This window comes from Equus caballus, chromosome 16, assembly GCF_041296265.1.
Source record: "Equus caballus isolate H_3958 breed thoroughbred chromosome 16, TB-T2T, whole genome shotgun sequence".
NCBI lineage: Eukaryota > Metazoa > Chordata > Mammalia > Perissodactyla > Equidae > Equus > Equus caballus.
This window is the reverse complement of record NC_091699.1, coordinates 16,005,508-16,022,582: the sequence shown is the minus strand read 5'-3', so window position 1 is coordinate 16,022,582 and position 17,075 is coordinate 16,005,508. Positions and strand designations below refer to the sequence as shown.

The window sequence follows — 17,075 nt, the reverse complement described above, 5'->3', positions numbered from 1 at the left end:
TCCTGGGCCACAAATCTCCTCAGTCCTTCCTCAGTGCCATCTGGGGATGATGGAAGTTGGCCCACCCTCCCTCCCTCCTTCCATCGGGTGCCCCAGAAATACAGTCCAGAGAGGCCAGTCTCCAGCTGTTACATTGGCCATTATTAACATTTTGGGGACTCTTCCCCAAGAGAACACTGGATGGTTGTCAGGAGATGTCATTTCAACATCTGTCTGGAACTTTCACGCTGTCTTTGTGTGGTCTGGAGCAGTATGTCTGTCCCACTCAAGTCCCACAAGGACACTTAAGTGTAGGTGATAGACAGCAATGTACCACTCACTCTGAATTGCCAGGCAGCTCTTACTAATTGATAAGCCTTTTTTTAATTAAAATATGGGAAAATATCGTCTCATTTTCTACTTCCACAAATGGAGCAGGAGAGATGTTCCACGTCTGGGGCGTGCGGGAGGCATGTGTGTAGAGTGTCTGTAATGCGTCTGCTGTGTGTTTTGTTTAGATATGATCACACGAGGCCCTCTGCCGCAGCTGGGGGTGCTGCGGGCACCATGCCCCACAGTGTGCCATCCCTGGCTTTCCACAGTCCTCACCCTCCTTCCGACCTCACTGCATCTATTGTGAAAACTAACTTGCACGAGCCTGGGAAACGTGAAAAGAGAACACTGGTACTTAGAGACCAAAGTGAGTAAGCATAATCCTTTCGTTGCTTTTTTGAAAAGCAGTCTTGCTTTTCCTGATGCTCCTTTCTGACCCTCTCTTGTCAGGAGGGCTCCTAACCTGATACTCTTCCAAGCTGTCCAAATGTAAAGACACCAGAACTGTCCTGAGCACAGGCTTTGTTTAGCTGCAGAGCGTTCAGATGCTGCATCCGGCCTTGTGCCCAGGGTGGGCAGAGCCCCACGTTTGGTCCGGCAAAACATAAAGAGTGACCTTTCTGTCAACGTGTAACTGCTGTCGGCAGAGAGTAGTCGCCCAATTCTGAGAAGCACCAGGCTACTCATTTCAAAGCTACATATTTTGATAAAGAGCATGTTTCACTGCTTGACTTCTAGGTCAGTTCATAGTGTTAGTTCTCAGGCCGAGCCAGTGTTTGGTATTTTAGGGTGTGCCTTTGGAAATGCAATAGCAACTTGGGGTTTGGGGAGTGGTCTGTCCCCTGGTACAGGCTTTGGGGAAGAAGAAGGCTACAAATCATAAAACTTGTTTTCGTTGGCTAGTCCTTACCAGGTGAAGGGATTTCTAGTTATTGGAATTGTCAGCATGAGACAGGCAGATTCCATTCTAAGCGAACAAGTAGTCAGTGCAGTCAAATAGTCCCCTCTGAGAGGTTCAGAAGTGCGCGTGCCGGGCAGGGTCAGCTGCCATGGCGAGAGGGTGGCTGTAGGGCAGTTGAGCACTGGCCCCAGGGCCCAAAGGCTGGCTCTGCATTTTCCTTCTAGCTCACTTAAGGTGATTGCTGACTTTACTGGCCTAAAGGCAACCACCAGATTCGATTGACCTCATTCTAAATTCCTTTTGACTTACATTTTGTTTTCTTTTTCATTTTTATTTTTTTTTAGTGTTAACTGGTCTGTATGTTGACATTTCCATACTTGCCATTTTTAAACAGCAACTTTAGTGTTCTTTTGTATAAATATATCATGGTCTGTTTTGCTATTTCCCTATGTTGCCATTTATGTTTTTTGGGTTTTTATTATGATAGTCAGTAATGTCCCTCTGAACATTTTATGCTATTCTGTCTTTTTTTCCCCTCGGCCTGTTTTTTTCTATGTTCCCAAGAGTGAAGTTCTTGAGGTCAGTGTTGCTTACTTTATTAGGTTTTGACTAACTGCTTATGAGAAAGGTTGGGCCAGTTTCCATTTGTGTGTGTGCTGTGTGTTTTGTCTTAAGATCTCTCTGGCATGGCTGAAGAAAAGACTTGCCCCAGTGTGGTGAGTAATCCAGGAGGCTGCAGTGACCCCCAGAATGGCCCAGAGATGAAGCCGCATTCCTACCTAGATGCAATTCGGAGTGGCCTTGATGACTTAGAAGCCAGCAGCTCCTACAGCACTGAGCAGCAGCTGTGCCCCTATGCGGCTGCCGGGGAGTGCCGATTTGGGGATGCTTGTGTCTACCTGCATGGGGAAGTGTGTGAAATTTGTAGGTTACAAGTCCTGCACCCCTTCGACCCAGAGCAAAGGAAAGCTCATGAGAAGGTAAAGTCGCAAGCCTTAACGTGAACTCGTGTTAAGATATTTGCAATGCACTAAGTGCAAAATTGTTGGTATTTCTGCAAGCACCTTTCTGCCAATAACACCTGCATTATGTACCTGGCATATTTATGCCCTATTTTCAAGTCCTTCGTCCTGTTGTCATTTTGCCAATTTTTAACTATTTAGAATAAAGAAAAAGGAGGCACTGGAAACATAAAGCAATGCAAAGTTCAGAGAACAAATCTAGCTCGGGAGCATGGTGCTTGTGTGTGTGTGTGTTATCTGTCTCTTTCTCACACGTTCACACACGCGTCCTCCCTCCCTAGGTTTGCGTATCATTGTGGTTGGGATCCAGCCAGACTGAGTTCTGGAGAATTTGAGGAGCCCAGATCATAGTCTCTGAGCAGCCAAGTTGGCCGGGACCGTTCAAGTTCGTAGGTCCCAGTGTTTGTGGAGGCACTGCCTCACGCTAGGCTCTGTGCTTGGTGCAGGGTTCTGAAGACAGGTAAGAGAGAGAGGGCGGAGCGCACACTGCAGTGTTAGAGCTGTGAGGAGGAGGCAGTTGTGCTGTGGAGGCTGAGTCTGCCACTCTCCATTGTCCTCCCAGGGGCTGTTCAGGGGAGCACAAAATTGGAGCTTTCCTCTTTACCCTGGTATGGAGAGGTCTTTGTGCTGTGCGTTTTGGTTTATCTCATGTCTGTCACCATGAGCTCTCAGGGGCAGAGCCAAGGTCTTCATATCCTTTACACTAACTTGAACGCCTGATATACGGTGCTGCACGTGGGAGGTGTTCAGCACCTGCTTCCTGGGTGAATGCATTCATTACATAACTTGTTCTCTTGGGGAGAAGGGCTGCTGCTTCCCTCTGACTCTGGACTGCCAGCCTGATGTTTCAGGTTCAGGGTTATTCAGTATTTCTGATACTGGTGTGGTTTAGAGGGGGGAAAGGCGGTGGCCAGTGGAGCCAGGAGACCAGGGTCCCAGTCCTTGTGAACTCCCTGACTCCACAGTGGTCTCTAACCTTTTTGGACTTCTGTGGTCTTGGCTCTAAATTGGAGGTGACTATATTGTACTAGGAAAGCAAGGGGCTGGGCTGGTGATGGTTTGAAGTCCTTTCTGTGATCTGAGAGAGCTTGTGTCCTGAGTCCAGGGGCTGCTGGGCCCTGCCTGAAACAGCCGTGGTCCATATTCCTTCTTGATCTTGGTTGTGGCAGTGTGGCTGGCAGCTGCTCCTGTGCTCTCGCCCCTCCCCAGTGGCTCAGAACCTAAGAAGGTTTCCCTCCTCCCTCTCTGTGCTTCAGATCTGCATGTCAACATTTGAACACGAGATGGAAAAGGCCTTTGCCTTCCAGGCGAGTCAGGACAAAGTGTGCAGTATCTGTATGGAAGTGATCCTCGAGAAGGCATCTGCTTCTGAGAGGAGATTTGGGATTCTCTCCAACTGCAATCACACGTACTGCTTGTCCTGCATCCGACAGTGGAGGTGTGCCAAGCAGTTTGAGAACCCAATCATTAAGTAAGTACGGCGAGGAGTCTTGGCTGTGGGAGCTGGGGAGAAAGTTTGATTTGGGGCCTTCTCCCATCCACTCTGAAGTCTTCCCCTGTCCTCCAGAGGCGTTTCGGTGCAAAGATAAGTGGTGCGTTCTGGCTCCTGGCTGCAGGAACTTGGGCACATCACGCAGCTGTCCTGGGCTCAAGTGCCTTTTCATTTAAAGGTTTGGGTAACAGTTCTGGCCAAGCTTTCAGGGTGTTGGGAGACACTCAGCAGGGAGCATCTGTGTGAGATGGTGTTAATGAAACTGGCCTATTTGACTCCAGCACGAGTAGTTAGTTACTAGTGGTCTGCCCTTAGGCCTAGTGCCTGTTGACCTTTTTAAGCTTCATTTTTTTTTCCATCTGTAAAGTAGAATTATTTGAAGATTAAATGGAATAATGCATGTAACTCATTTCATATAATGTCTGATACGTGGAGTGTGTTCCATGAGCCAACACAGGATTCTTTTTTTCCCCAGCTTTATTGAGATATAATTGACATGTAACAATACAGGATTCTTAAATTCTACAGTTGGACAGGGGAAGAGCTAACTCATATTGAGAAGTTACTGCATGCTATGTACTTTAAGAAACTCTACACACACTTTAACTCAAAATTCTCTCAGAGACCCTATGGTCATCATTCTCGTTTTACAGATAAAGAAACTGAGGTACGGTGAGGTCAGTAACTTGCCTAAAGTCACACATTTGTGTGGTAAAATAACTTTATTGAGATAAAAATGTATAATTCGGTGTTTTTCAGTTGTGCAACCATAACTACAAGCTAATTTTAGAACATTTTTATCATCCCAAAAAGAAAGTTCCATTTGCAGTCACTGCCTGTTCTTCCCTCCTTCCAGCTCCTGGCAACCACTAGTGTACTCTGTGTCTCCACAGACTTGCCTCTTCTGGACATTTCCTCTAAATGGAATCATACAATATATGACCTTTTGTGTCTGGCTTCTTTCACTCAGCGTAATGTTTTCAGAGTTCGCTCAGGTTGTGATATGTCCCAGTACTTCATTCCTTCTTATGACTGAATAATATTGCTCTGTATAGATATAACACATCTTATTTACCCATTCATCAGTTGATGGGCATTTGGGTTGTTCCCTCTTTGGGGTTATTATGAATAATGCTGCTATGAACATTTGTGCACAAGTTTTTGTATGGACATATGTTTTCATTTCCCTTGGGTGGATATCTAGGGGTGGAATTGCTTGGTCATTTGGAACCTCTATGTTTAACATTTTAAGAAACTGCCAGACTGTTTTCTGAAGTGGCTGAACCACTTTACATTCCCACCAGTAACATATGAGAATTCCAATTTCTCCACATCCTTGTCAATACTTGTTACTGTCTTTATTTCTCTTTTCTTTCTTTCTTTTTTTTTTTTTTTGAGGAAGATTAGCCCTGAGCTAACATCTACGGCCAATCTCCCTCTTTTTGCTGAGGAAGACTGGCCCTGAGCTAACATCTGTGCCCATCTTCCTCTACTTTATATGTGGGACGCCTGCCACAGCATGGCTTGACAAACAGTGCCATGTCCGCACCCCAGATTCAAACCAGCAAACCCCGGGCCACTGGAGTGGAATGTGCGAACTTAACCACTGTGCCACTGGGCTGGCCCCTATTGTCTTTATTTCTCATGTTAGCCATCCTAGTAGTTGTGAAATGATACCTTTATTGTTGTTTTGATTTCCATTTCCCCGATAACTAATGATATTGAGCACCTTTTCCTGTGCTTATTGGCCATTTTGGAGAAATGCCTACTCAATTCTTTGCTCATTTTAAAATTGGGTTTTCTTTTTATTGTTGAGAAGAACACTTTTTTTTTTTTTTAAGATTTTATTTTTTTCCTTTTTCTCCCCAAAGCCCCCCAGTACATAGTTGTATATTCTTCGTTGTGGGTCCTTCTAGTTGTGGCATGTGGGACGCCGCCTCAGCGTGGCTTTTGATGAGCAGTGCCCTGTCCACGCCCAGGATTCGAACCAATGAAACACTGGGCCGCCTTCAGCGGAGCGCGTGAACTTAACCACTCGGCCATGGGGCCAGCCCTGAGAAGAACGCATTTTTAATAGTAAACAAGGTTCTTAGATGATTGTGATTGCACCTTTTGCAATTTTTGGATAGGAAATACCTGGAGTGGTCATACATTGGAGCAAAGGGTTAGTTATGGAATGTAGACAGGATTTGTAACTTACTCTCTCCCTTATTAACCTGATTCTTATTTCAGATCTTGTCCAGAGTGCCGTGTGATATCAGAGTTTGTAATTCCAAGTGTGTATTGGGTGGAAGATCAGAATAAAAAGAACGAGTTGATTGAAGCTTTCAAACAGGGAATGGGGTAAGTGCTTTGAGTTCAGGTGTGATCCTGGTGCCTGCCAGGATCTCGTTTCAGCCTTTACCATTGCCGCTTCCCCCTTGCCTCTCAAGAATGTGGTCGTAGGGGCCTGAGGCCATTCAGGGTCTCCTCCTTCTCTCAGGCACCATGCACTCTTTGGATATACAGAGGTGAACAAGGCCGTGGTGGGTGGACTTCTTTAGTTTTTAAACTGAGCAGTATCCCCTAGAAATCTGTTTCAGGTGCTACGGTCAACTTGTCATCTGGGATTATTCATTCATTCAACAAGTATTGATTGAAGATCTATATGATAGGTCTTTTCTAGTTGCTGGGGATACAGCGCTAAACAAATCAAACAAAAATCTCAGCCCTCACACAGCTCACCTTCTAGTGAAGGAAAATAAAGTAGAATAATAAGAAACAAGATAAATAGGAAAATATGTATTAGATGGTGATCAGGGCTAAGGAGTGAAGCAAGCCTGGGAATGGGAGATAGGAAGTGAGGGGGTTGCAATTTTAGTGTGGGAGACCAAAGAATGGCTCTGTAAGGTGACATCTGAGCCAAGACCTAGAGGAGGTGAGGCAGCGAGCCATCTTGATGTGAATGAGAAGAACATTCGAGATGGAAGAAATAGTCACTGCAGACTCTGAGGCTGGAGCATGTCTGCCTTGTTTGAAGAACAGCAAGGAGTAGCTGGATGAGAGGAACAAGTTGGGGAGGATACTGGAGACGAGGGCGGTGGCGGGGCCGCAAATTGGATAGGGCTTTGCAGGTCGTTGGTTGGATTAGGCTTTTTATTCTGGATGAGATGGGCAGCCGTCATAGGGTTTTGATCGGAGGAGTGACATGATCTGATTGATATTCTGAAAGGATCACTGTGGCTGAGCCATTGAGAATATATTGAAAGAGGAGGCCAGTTAGGCTATTGCAATAATGCAGGCAAGATACGACAGTGGCATGGACCAAAGTAGAGGAGGCGGTAAGAAGTGGTCAGATTCTAGATCTGCTTAGAAGAATTGCTGATTGATCTGCTGATGCGTTGAATATGGGACAGGTGTGAGGGAGGAGGCGCTAAGGATTCAAATTTCACTTCTAAAAGTCTTACCACTTTTGATTTCTTTGCTGCACTTCCATCTTTGTTGGCCACTTTCCTCTTTCAACTATCTGTTTTTGTAAAATGTCTTGAGGGTTTATCACTGGGAAACAAGGAGGCAACACAGCTACACATTTTGCTTCTGTCTGTAAACTGAGTAACAGAGGTACGGTGACCGGTCTCCGACGGAATTTGGCAGCAAGTTACGTGACTGGGTGCTGACCATGGTGCGTGCTTGTTATTTATGTAGCGATTGGACTGAAGAGCTGACAGCCAAGTTTGTACTTTATGCGGTTACTCACAGTTAACGTTCTGTGGTCACTGAAATTTGAACCGTGCTGTTGGAGGACAAGCGTTATTTAACTAAACCATGGGTGGTTAGTTTCCTAATGCTCCTGTAACAGATTACCACGAACTGGGTGATTTGAAACAGCAGAATTTTATTCTCTCTCAGTTCTGGAGGCTGGAAATCTAAAATCAAGGTATGGGCAGGGTTGGTTCCTCCTGGAGGCTCTGAGGAAGAATCTGTCCCGTGTCTCTCCTGGCTTCTGGAGGCTACCGGGGATTCTTGGGGTGCCTTGGCTGGTGGCAGCAGAATTCTAATTTCTGCCTTTGTCTTCTCCCCTGGGTCTTTCTCCCCCTTTTGCATTTTGTAAGACAGGTGACATTAGTTTTAGGACTCCCCCATTAATCCAGGATGATCCCATCTGGATTAGTCTCATCTCGAGATCCTTAACTACATCAGCAAAGACCTTTTTTCCAAATAAAGGTACATTCGCAGGTCCCAGGGCTTAGGATTTGGACCTGTCTTTTGGGGGCCACTGTTCAACTCCCTGTACCTGGTGTCTCAGTCCATTCTGGCTGCTGTAACAGTGCCACAGACTGGGTGGCTTATAAACAACAGAAATGGATTTTTCACATTTCTGAAGCTTGGGAAGTCCAAGATCAAGGTGTCAGCATGGTCAGGTTCTGGCGAGGGCCCACTTCCTGGTTCGTAGCCTGGTTCATAGCCTTCTCACTGCGTCCTCACACGGAAGGTGGAAGGTGCAAGGGAGCTCTCGGGTCTTTGTTCATAAGAACACTAGTCCCATTCATGAGGGTTCCACTCTCATGACTTAATCACCCCAAAGGCCCCACCTCCTACTTCCATCACATTGGGCACTAGGATTTCACCATATGAATTTTAGGGGGATACAAACATTCAGACCGGTAACTGAAATTTATGCAGATTAGAATCGTGCAAAGCAAGGGCTGCCTGTTTACCACAGTTGATCTGTTCTTCTGTTGATGGATACCTGTGCTGTTTCCAGCTATTGGCTATTTTGAATACTTTTTAGAATTCCATTTTAACTTAAAGCTTTTTAGCTTACCTGTTTTTTGTTTTTTTGTGAGGAAGATCGTTGCTGAGCTAACGTCTGTGCCAATCTTCCTGTTTTATGTGGGGTGCCACCACAGAGCAGCTTGACAAACGGTGCTAGGTCCATGCCGGGGATCTGAACCTGTGAACCCCAGGCTGCCAAAGCAGAGAGCATGAACTCAACCACTATGCCACCGGGTCGGCCTCTTCTCTGTTTTTTTTAAAATAGTTTTTCTTGGGATTACAATGTACTCTTATTTTTTACTGTCAGAATTGATATGCCTGCAGCCTTATGTAATATGCATTACTTCGTCATTACCGTCTTTTGCATTACAGATATAAAGCATATGCATTACATTTATATACATTAGAACCCCACAAGGTAATAATAGAAATTTTCTTAAATTTCAGCTTTACTGAGGTATAGTCGACAAATTAAATTTTAAGATATGTAAAGTATACATCATGGTGATTTGATACACATGTACATTGTGAAAGGATTCCCCCAGCTAGTTCATTAACACATGCATCACCTCACATATTTATCTTTTTTTATGATAACATTTCAGTTCTGCTCTCTTAGCAGATTTCGGTAATACAATACAAGTGTATCACATGTAGTCACCGTGTCTTATGGTAGATCCTTATTCATCTTTTACCACCTCTCCCTATTTCCCCCACTCTAGCCCCTGGCAGCCACCTTTCTACTGTCTATTTTTATGAGTTTGACTTTTTTTTGGATTCCACATAGAAGTGGTACCGTGCAGTGTTTGTCTTCTCTGTCTGGCTTATCTCGCTTAGCATAATGTCCTCAAGGTTTATCCATGTTGTCACAAATAGCTGGATTTTATTCTTTCTCATGGCTGAATAATAGTCCATTGTGTATATAGGCCACATCTTCTTTATCCATTCAGCTGCTGACAGTTACGTAGGTTGTTTCCATATCTTGGCTATTGTGAATAATGCTGCTTTGAACATGGGGGTGCAGATGTCTCTTCCAACAGGTGTGAGGTGATATCTCACTGTGATTTTGACTTGCATTTCCATGATGATTAGTCATGTTGAGCACCTTTTCATGTACCTGTTGGCCATTTGTATGTCTTCTTTGGAAAAATGTCTGTTGAGATCCTGTGCCCATTTTTAAATCGTATTATATGTTTTTTACTATTGAGTTTTTTGAGTTCTTTATATATTTTGGATATTGACCCACCCCTTATGAGGGATTTGAAGATATTTTCTCCCATTCGAAAGGTTGCCTTTTCATTTTGTTGATGGTTTCTTTTGCTGTGCAGAAACTTTTTAGTTTGATGTAGTCCCACTTTTTTTTTTTTACTTTTGGTGTCAAATCCAAAAAAATCATTGCCAAGACCCATATGAAGGAGCTTATCGCCTGTGTTTTCTTCTAGGAGTTTTATGGTTTAGGTCTTACATTCAAGTCTTTAATCCATTTTGAGTTGATTTTTGTGTATGGTGTAAGATAGGGGTCCAGTTTTCCCAACACCATTTGTTAAAGAGACTATCCTTTCCCCATTGTATATTCTTGGCTTTTTTGTCGTAAATTAATTGACCATATATGCATGGGTTTGTTTGTTTCTGGGCTCTCTGTTCCATTGATCCACGCATTTGTTATTATGCCAGCACCATGCTGTTTTGATTACTATAGCCTTGTAATATAGTTTGAAATCAGAGAGTGTGATGCCTCCAGCATTGTTCTTCTTTTTCATAATTGCTTTGGCTATTCAGGGTCTTTTGTGGTTTCATACAAATTTTAGGGTTGTTTTCTCTATTTCTGTGAAAAATGCCATTGGAATTTTGATAGAGATTGCATTGAGTCTGTAGATTGCTTTGGGTGGTATTGACATTTTAACAATATTAATTCTTCCAATCATGAGCATAAAAATATCTTTTCACTTATTTGTGTCTTCTGCAGCCTCTCTCAACAATGTCTTATAGTTTCCAGTGTATAGGTCTTTCACCTCCTCGGTTAAATTTATTCCTAGGGATTTTGTTCTTTTTCATGTATTTGTAAATGAGATTGTTTTCTTAATTTCTCTTTCTGTTAATTTGTTGCTAGTACATAGAAAGGTGACTGATTTTTCTATATTGATTTTGTATCCTGCAGCTTTTCTTTTGGAATTTTGCAAATGTTGTTCCAGTATAATCTGGCCTCTGTAGTTTCTAATAAGAAGTCAGTAATAATTTAAATTGAAATACATCATTTTTCTAATGTTGCTTTCAAGATTTTCTCTATATACCTGTTTTCAGCAGTTTGATATTTTGCTTAGGAGTGGTTTTCTTCATATTTTACTGCTTGGTTTTCTCTGAATCTGTAAGTTTATGTCATTCACCAAATTTAGGAAAATTTTGGCCATTGTTTCATCAAATATTTTTTATACCCAGTTTCTTCTTCTCCTGGGACTCTAATTACAGGGGATAGATTTTTTTATATTGTCCCACAGGTCTTGGGCTGTTCATTTTCTTCAATCTTTTTCCCTCTTTGTTCATCGTGAACACATTTATAGCAGCTGCTTTGAAATCTTTGTCATCTTGAAGTTGGTCTTTGTTGATTGTCTTTTCTCTCAAGAATGGTCACGTTTTCCTGATTTCTTCGTATGTTGAGTCATTTTGGATTGTAACCTAGACATCGTAAATGTTACCTTATAGAGGATTCTGGATTCTGTTAGATTCATCTATAAAGCATTGATGTTTTTGTTGGAATAGGCAGGTAAATTGTTTAGATTCACACTCTTGGGCAGCAGTTCAAATCTTAGTTCGATTCTTTTATACCTAGCTGAGTTGCCTTGAGCCCTTTGTGGGTCAGAGGTTGGTCAGAGGTGTAGGTGGAGTTAATACCTGGTATTTAGAGTGCTCCCTCTCAGCTTTGTGGGATCGCTTCCTCACTTTCTAATGGCTGATTTCCTCCAAGTCTGTCTCTTCATTCTTTAGGCCAGAAAGACTGGATTTTCCGCTGGAGTTTTAGCCACCCTACATAGACACCTGCCTTGGGTCTGCTCAAGGCTAAAACCTATTTTTTCTAAAAAAGATAACTCACCTCTTGCCATTCCACTCTTCCCAAGTGTCTAATCTCAAAGAATCCTGCTTTTGTTCATTCTTCAGTGCCTTCCAGTCTTTTAAAAATATTCCTATTTCTAGTTATCTGCAGGGAGGTTGGGTCCTGTAAAATTACTTGACCATACTAAAAGTAGAACTATATGTTACCTTTTTAAATGGTTCCTTTAAGTTGCATATCAATTACTGAAGGCTTGATGTTTTCCTGCTTTACCATTTTTTTCCTCATGTGGTGTTATTGTGTGTCCACCAGAGGGCAGGAGTGACAAGGGAGAGGGGTGCAGCCTGTAGACGGCAGGTCTGCTGGAGTTGTCCGAAAATTCTCAGGTCATTGCTTTTGGGTCTTTCTGGCCTTGGTTTCCACTGGTGGTGTTTTTATACATTCCACAGACATTTACTCAGCACCCACTACGGGCCAGGCACCTTCAAGCTAAGCACCAATAGGCAATATAGAAGAGAGATTAGTAAGATAATTTCATGGGAAATTGCAAAAAGACAATTATGGTACAGGTTTTCCGGTGATAAATTCTTCATGAGAAAACCAAGCCAGATCTCACAACAAAGAGAGCACTCAGCTCCGCTGGGAAGTGTCAGGAAAAGCAGTATGGGGACCCTGAGTCATGAAGCACGAATAGCCCATGGAATGACATGGGTGCAGTATGGGGACCCTGAGTCATGAAGCATGGATAGCCCATGGAATGATGGGTGCAGAATGGTTCCAATTTTGTGTTTGGGGAGCAGTGGGAGTGGTCCTTCGGGTTGAAAGAGGTATATAGAAGGATATGGTGGGACCTACAGGGACAAAGACAGACTGGAGTCAAGTCTAAGGGAGTCTTGAGTCCCCAGCCTGACGGTGGTCTTTAAGAACAGGGTAACAAGTGACACACTGTTTAGGGAAGCTCCTCTGTGGTCGTGGGAAGAGGTTAGAACCTGGTGGAAGGGAGGCCACTTAAGAAACAACTGTGGCAGGCAGGCAGCAGAGGATGGTGCCCCTAACGGCTTCGACAATGTGGGAACTAAGAGGTCGATTTGGGAGGTGCTGTGTAAGCAGAAGTGACAATTGGATGTGAGAGCTGAGAACAAATAAGGGGTTGAGGGAGACTTTGTTCTTGGTGACCAGATAAGCCTGGGGGGAGAAAAAGAACATTATTTTGAGAGTAGGGACTAGAGGATAAGTTTTTGAACCTGATGAGTTTATTAAAGCCAGTGTCCAGCAGACTGGTAAGAACTCACCGCTTGAGTGATCATTTGACAATCTGTTCACCACCTCAGGGGCACGGGGGCCTTGGAAGGTATCTGGTCCACACACCTCTGCTCGGGTCCACTTTCAGTTGCCTGTGCTTGAGTCAGACCTGGGGAGAGTAGGCACCCAGGCAAGCAGGGAGGCTCCTTCCCTCTGTGGACAGCTGTCAGGGAGCTTTTCTTTGCGCCGCTCCAGGGTCTGTCTCAGCCAGCCCCGGTGGTCTAGTGGTTAAGATTTGATGCTCTTACTGCTGAGGCCTGGGTTCGTTTCCTGGTCAGGGAACCATACCACCCATCTGTCGGTTGTCATACTGAGGTGGCTGCGTGTTGCTGTGATGCTGAAAGCTGTGCCACTGGTATTTCAAATAGCAGGGTCACCCATGGTGGACAGGTTTCACTGGAGCTTCCAGACTAAGACAGACTAGGAGGAAGGACCTGGCCACCCACTTCAGAAAAAGCTGGCCATGAAAACCCTGTGAATAGCAGCGGAGCATTGTCTGATAGAGCGCGGGAAGGTGAGAGGATGGCACAAAAAAGACCAGGCAGGGTTCCACTGCTATCCACAGGGTCACTCGGAGTCGGAATCGACTGGATGGCACTAACGACAAGCTCTCTCAGAGACCTTCACCATAGGGTCTCTGCCATCCCCCTTGTCTTCTGCAACTTCCCCTTCCTCAGTACTCGCAGACGGCCCTCTGGGTTCTTGGGCGTCTCTTCCTCTTCAACTTGGGATCATTTATGAATGCATAAGCCAAATTCTATGTGAGCAAGAAAGGAATGGGAATTTTCTATTTGATTATGAGTTTCCTTAGGAGCAGGCCTTCTTAAGGATCTGTGGGTAGAATTCGAAGGGGAAAAAATTTAACTTTTTGCTAACTAGTTTTAGATCTATGTGTTTTATTTTATGCATTTGACAATACTGTTCTGAGAAGGAGTCCATAGCATGTAGAGTTAAGAAGCTCTGCTCTGGAGGGTGGGGACCAAGGAAAATTGGAATGAGACTTGTAACTTTAGGCAGCTGCTAAAATTCACTGCTTTCCCTGTGACTCCTAAGTCAAGGCTTCCCGTGGTCACCTTGACATCATTGCTGGCGTGGAGGAAGGGAAATTTTCCTGGGTGGAGCTCCTGTTGGGACTTTGAGCTGAGGCAAGGAACCCAGACAGCTGGCCCAGAGGAGCAGTCAGGCCCACATTCCCCCGAAGGCCTTGGGAGCACTGCAGGCTCGAAACACAGCAGAATCCCCACACGTTCAATGCTGTGTGAGGCCGTTTGTCAGAGTGGGAGTATCATCCAGCTTGGAAATCAGCATCCTAACCTCTCTGAGCCTCAGTGCCCCACCTGTAACGTGACGCTGTCCCAGCTCTGGCAGCGATGGAGGAAGGCAGTGATTCATCTGGACCCCAGATTCTCCCACCATCCTTGATTTTTTTCTGCTTTTCAGAAAAAAGGCTTGTAAATACTTTGAGCAGGGCAAGGGGACCTGCCCATTTGGAAGCAGATGCCTCTACCGCCACGCCTACCCTGATGGGCGGCTAGCAGAGCCAGAGAAACCTCGCAAACAGCTCAGCTCCGAAGGCACTGTGAGGGTAAGGACTTGGCCATCTCTAATCAGACGCTTACCTGCGGGCACTGCTCATAGCTTTGGCAGCAGCGAATGGGTAAGCAAAATAAAAATAAGCTACCCAGCCGTCATGTTGCCTTTAGCACTAACCAGGCATGTCTGCTCTTTTTGCAGTTCTTTAATTCAGTGCGGCTCTGGGATTTCATTGAGAACCGAGAAAGCCAGCATGTCCCCAACACTGAAGATGTCGACGTGACAGAGCTTGGGGACCTCTTCATGCACCTGTCTGGAGTGGAGTCATCAGAACCCTGAGGAGCAGATGGTGGCCCTTGTGTCTTCGGCTCTGCCGGCCAAGCCCTCCCTAAGTTTAGGGTGTGAAGAGCTTCCTTTACTGTAGCCCAAGGTGCTGTGTCACTGGGATTTGAGTGGGGTTGTACTTAACCTGCGTCTCATCCACTCTCCATTCTTACAGCTGTGGGAAGAGTGAAGGATATAAAATAACCTAACGAGTATATGGAATCACTACCTTTATAGTTAATAACTTAGTTGCACCTCAAGCTCCTCGGGGGGACCAGCTAACCAGCCAGCCTGAGTTTTGATTGATTGCTTGTAAGACACACCTGGCTCCTGTCCTCCTGAGCTTTAGCTCCCTAGAAACAATCAACTTGCAGCTGCCCTTAAAGCAGCAGATGCATTTTTCTTACCAAAGGATTCTTCAGCCCCATAAACGACTCCTCTGTAGTGCATTTCCCTAGTGTACTTAAATAGGGTGTGGGCAAAAACTTGATTTATACAAAGCTTTTCAAGAAACTGCACACCTTAGCATAAAACTTTATTTAGGGCTCTTCAGTGTCCCAAATCAGAGCAGGAGTCTTGTTGCCATGTGTTCAGGAAACAAAGTTAAAGTATAAACCTTTTTCCCTGTAAGGAAGGGGGGGGCGGGGGGGGGGGGGGGCTCTTGAAGTAGCAGAAGGTAGGGGTGGCAGAACAGAGGTACTGCCTGCATTTCTGCTGTGTTGGGGCCTTGACTGGAGGAAGCCTAGACCACATGCCTCCAGGGAATTATGTCCCCAGCGCTCAGGTCTGGGCTCGCGCCCCAGGGGTAGTCATACTGCCAGCTCAGTGCACACGTGCTGTTACACGTGGCCTCCCACCAAGCCATCTAGTCTCATCAGTAAAGCCTAGCTTTCAGTGGAAATTTTGTAAAAAATTAACAGCACCCAAGGTTTCTGGTTCTGACCCAGCAGCGGTCTTGAAGAGAAGTCAGCACAAGTATTCTGTCACCAGTTGTGATTGTAAATGAAGGAGCATAACTTTGTGAATCAGAACAAACTCACTCCAAGCCTGAATTACCTATTTTTATAAACAGCTATAGATACCAAATATTTTATAAAATGCATTAAAAATGTGGGTAAAAAAAGGTCTACTCTTACTGAGTTTAGAGTGCTTTTTGTGTAATTTTTATAGTTAACTCTTTGGTGAAGGGTGACAACGAGCATAGACAAAAGCTGAATTAAATTCATTCCCAGGGGAGGCTCTGGGCCCATTTCCTGCTGCTTGAGTTCTGCTCCAAAAGGGATGAACAAATGCAGAGTGCAAGTGTGAGCTCAGTATTACTTTAAAAGGAGGAAACAGCCATTAAACCTACATTTAATTTATTTTATTAAAATAACATAATTGAGGAACCATTGGATAACTGTATTGTTGTCAGGCGCAATAAAAACAAAATTAAACCCCAAATCATCAAGAAAACCTGTATTCCTGGCTTTCTTGTATACACATGATGCGACTGTAGAAAGACAAGGCTGGCCTGGCGGCCCCACCCCATAGGGGCAGCTCCTGGAAGACTAATAAATTCAGCATGATGGAAGACTGCTCCCTGAGAGGGCGGAGACTGGGAGGGGCAGGCCGAGTGCCTCTTCTGGAAAACCATCTCAATGCACTGGAGACCTCCAAGAAAAGGAAGTGTCCCCAAAGTCAAGTTCCATAGTACCAAAGCAGGCTCCTTCAGGCGGCCACGGTCTCGACAGTCCTGGGCTGTTTGGTGCATTATGTGCAAAACTACCTGTTTGGCGCCACGCCACTATCTCTGAAGAAAAGTCCTTCCTGTGATAAGCATTCCTCGTAGGAGCTGATTTCCTAAATCCACATGTCCCCACATCAGGGCTGGTTTGCCTACCTTCATTTCCCCTCCGAGTGCTTTTTCTTGCCCTAAAAATACTCATTTAACCAATAGCTGGGGCCCCAGATCATGTATTGCCTTCAGCAGCCACTGGTGCATCTGGAGAAGGCTCAGCTCTTGAGCGTGGGGGATGCAGGGAGGGAGCAGGACAGACCAGCATTGCGAATGGCTTCCTTCTCCCAGGGCCAGAAAGGGTAGAAAAGAAGGCAACATGAAGTTAAGGCCCTGTGAGTAGTCTAGAAGGTCCTTAGCAGCAGCTTCTCTGAAACAAGCTCTGTCCCCATAGAAAGGGAGCAGAAATGTGGTGCCTGCTGACTTCCCTTCCTCCCCTGGTGGCCTGAGTGCAGGTGCGAAGTCAACTAGAAGACAGGCAGTCTAGGGGACGTGGTCAACGTGCAGGCATTGATGTCCTCGGTGTGGGCCGCCCGATGCAGGGATGGCTCAGAAGCACTCCGGTTGATTTTCGGTAGAGAGTGTTGGAGCAACTCGATGGAAGACAAGAT

General features: G+C 45.0%; 2 protein-coding genes across 5 annotated transcripts in view; one reads left to right on the top strand and one right to left on the bottom strand.

Annotated features, from left to right (window-relative positions):
* The window catches only part of MKRN2 (makorin ring finger protein 2), a 27,931-nt gene extending 11,789 nt beyond the window's left edge, over positions 1-16,142 (top strand). The window contains exons 3-8 of the mRNA XM_023619945.2: positions 498-679; positions 1,889-2,193; positions 3,492-3,706; positions 5,960-6,070; positions 14,271-14,415; positions 14,565-16,142. Of these exons, the coding sequence (XP_023475713.1) occupies positions 498-679; positions 1,889-2,193; positions 3,492-3,706; positions 5,960-6,070; positions 14,271-14,415; positions 14,565-14,702 (1,096 nt within the window). The 3' untranslated portion in view covers positions 14,703-16,142. The remainder of the gene's footprint in view (positions 1-497; positions 680-1,888; positions 2,194-3,491; positions 3,707-5,959; positions 6,071-14,270; positions 14,416-14,564) is intronic.
* Positions 16,036-17,075, bottom strand: part of RAF1 (Raf-1 proto-oncogene, serine/threonine kinase) — a 67,203-nt gene continuing 66,163 nt past the window's right edge. For all 4 annotated transcript variants that reach the window (XM_023619942.2, XM_070237246.1, XM_014731414.3 and 1 more), the window contains one exon: positions 16,036-17,075. In XM_023619942.2, the coding sequence (XP_023475710.1) occupies positions 16,932-17,075 (144 nt within the window). In that variant the 3' untranslated portion in view covers positions 16,036-16,931.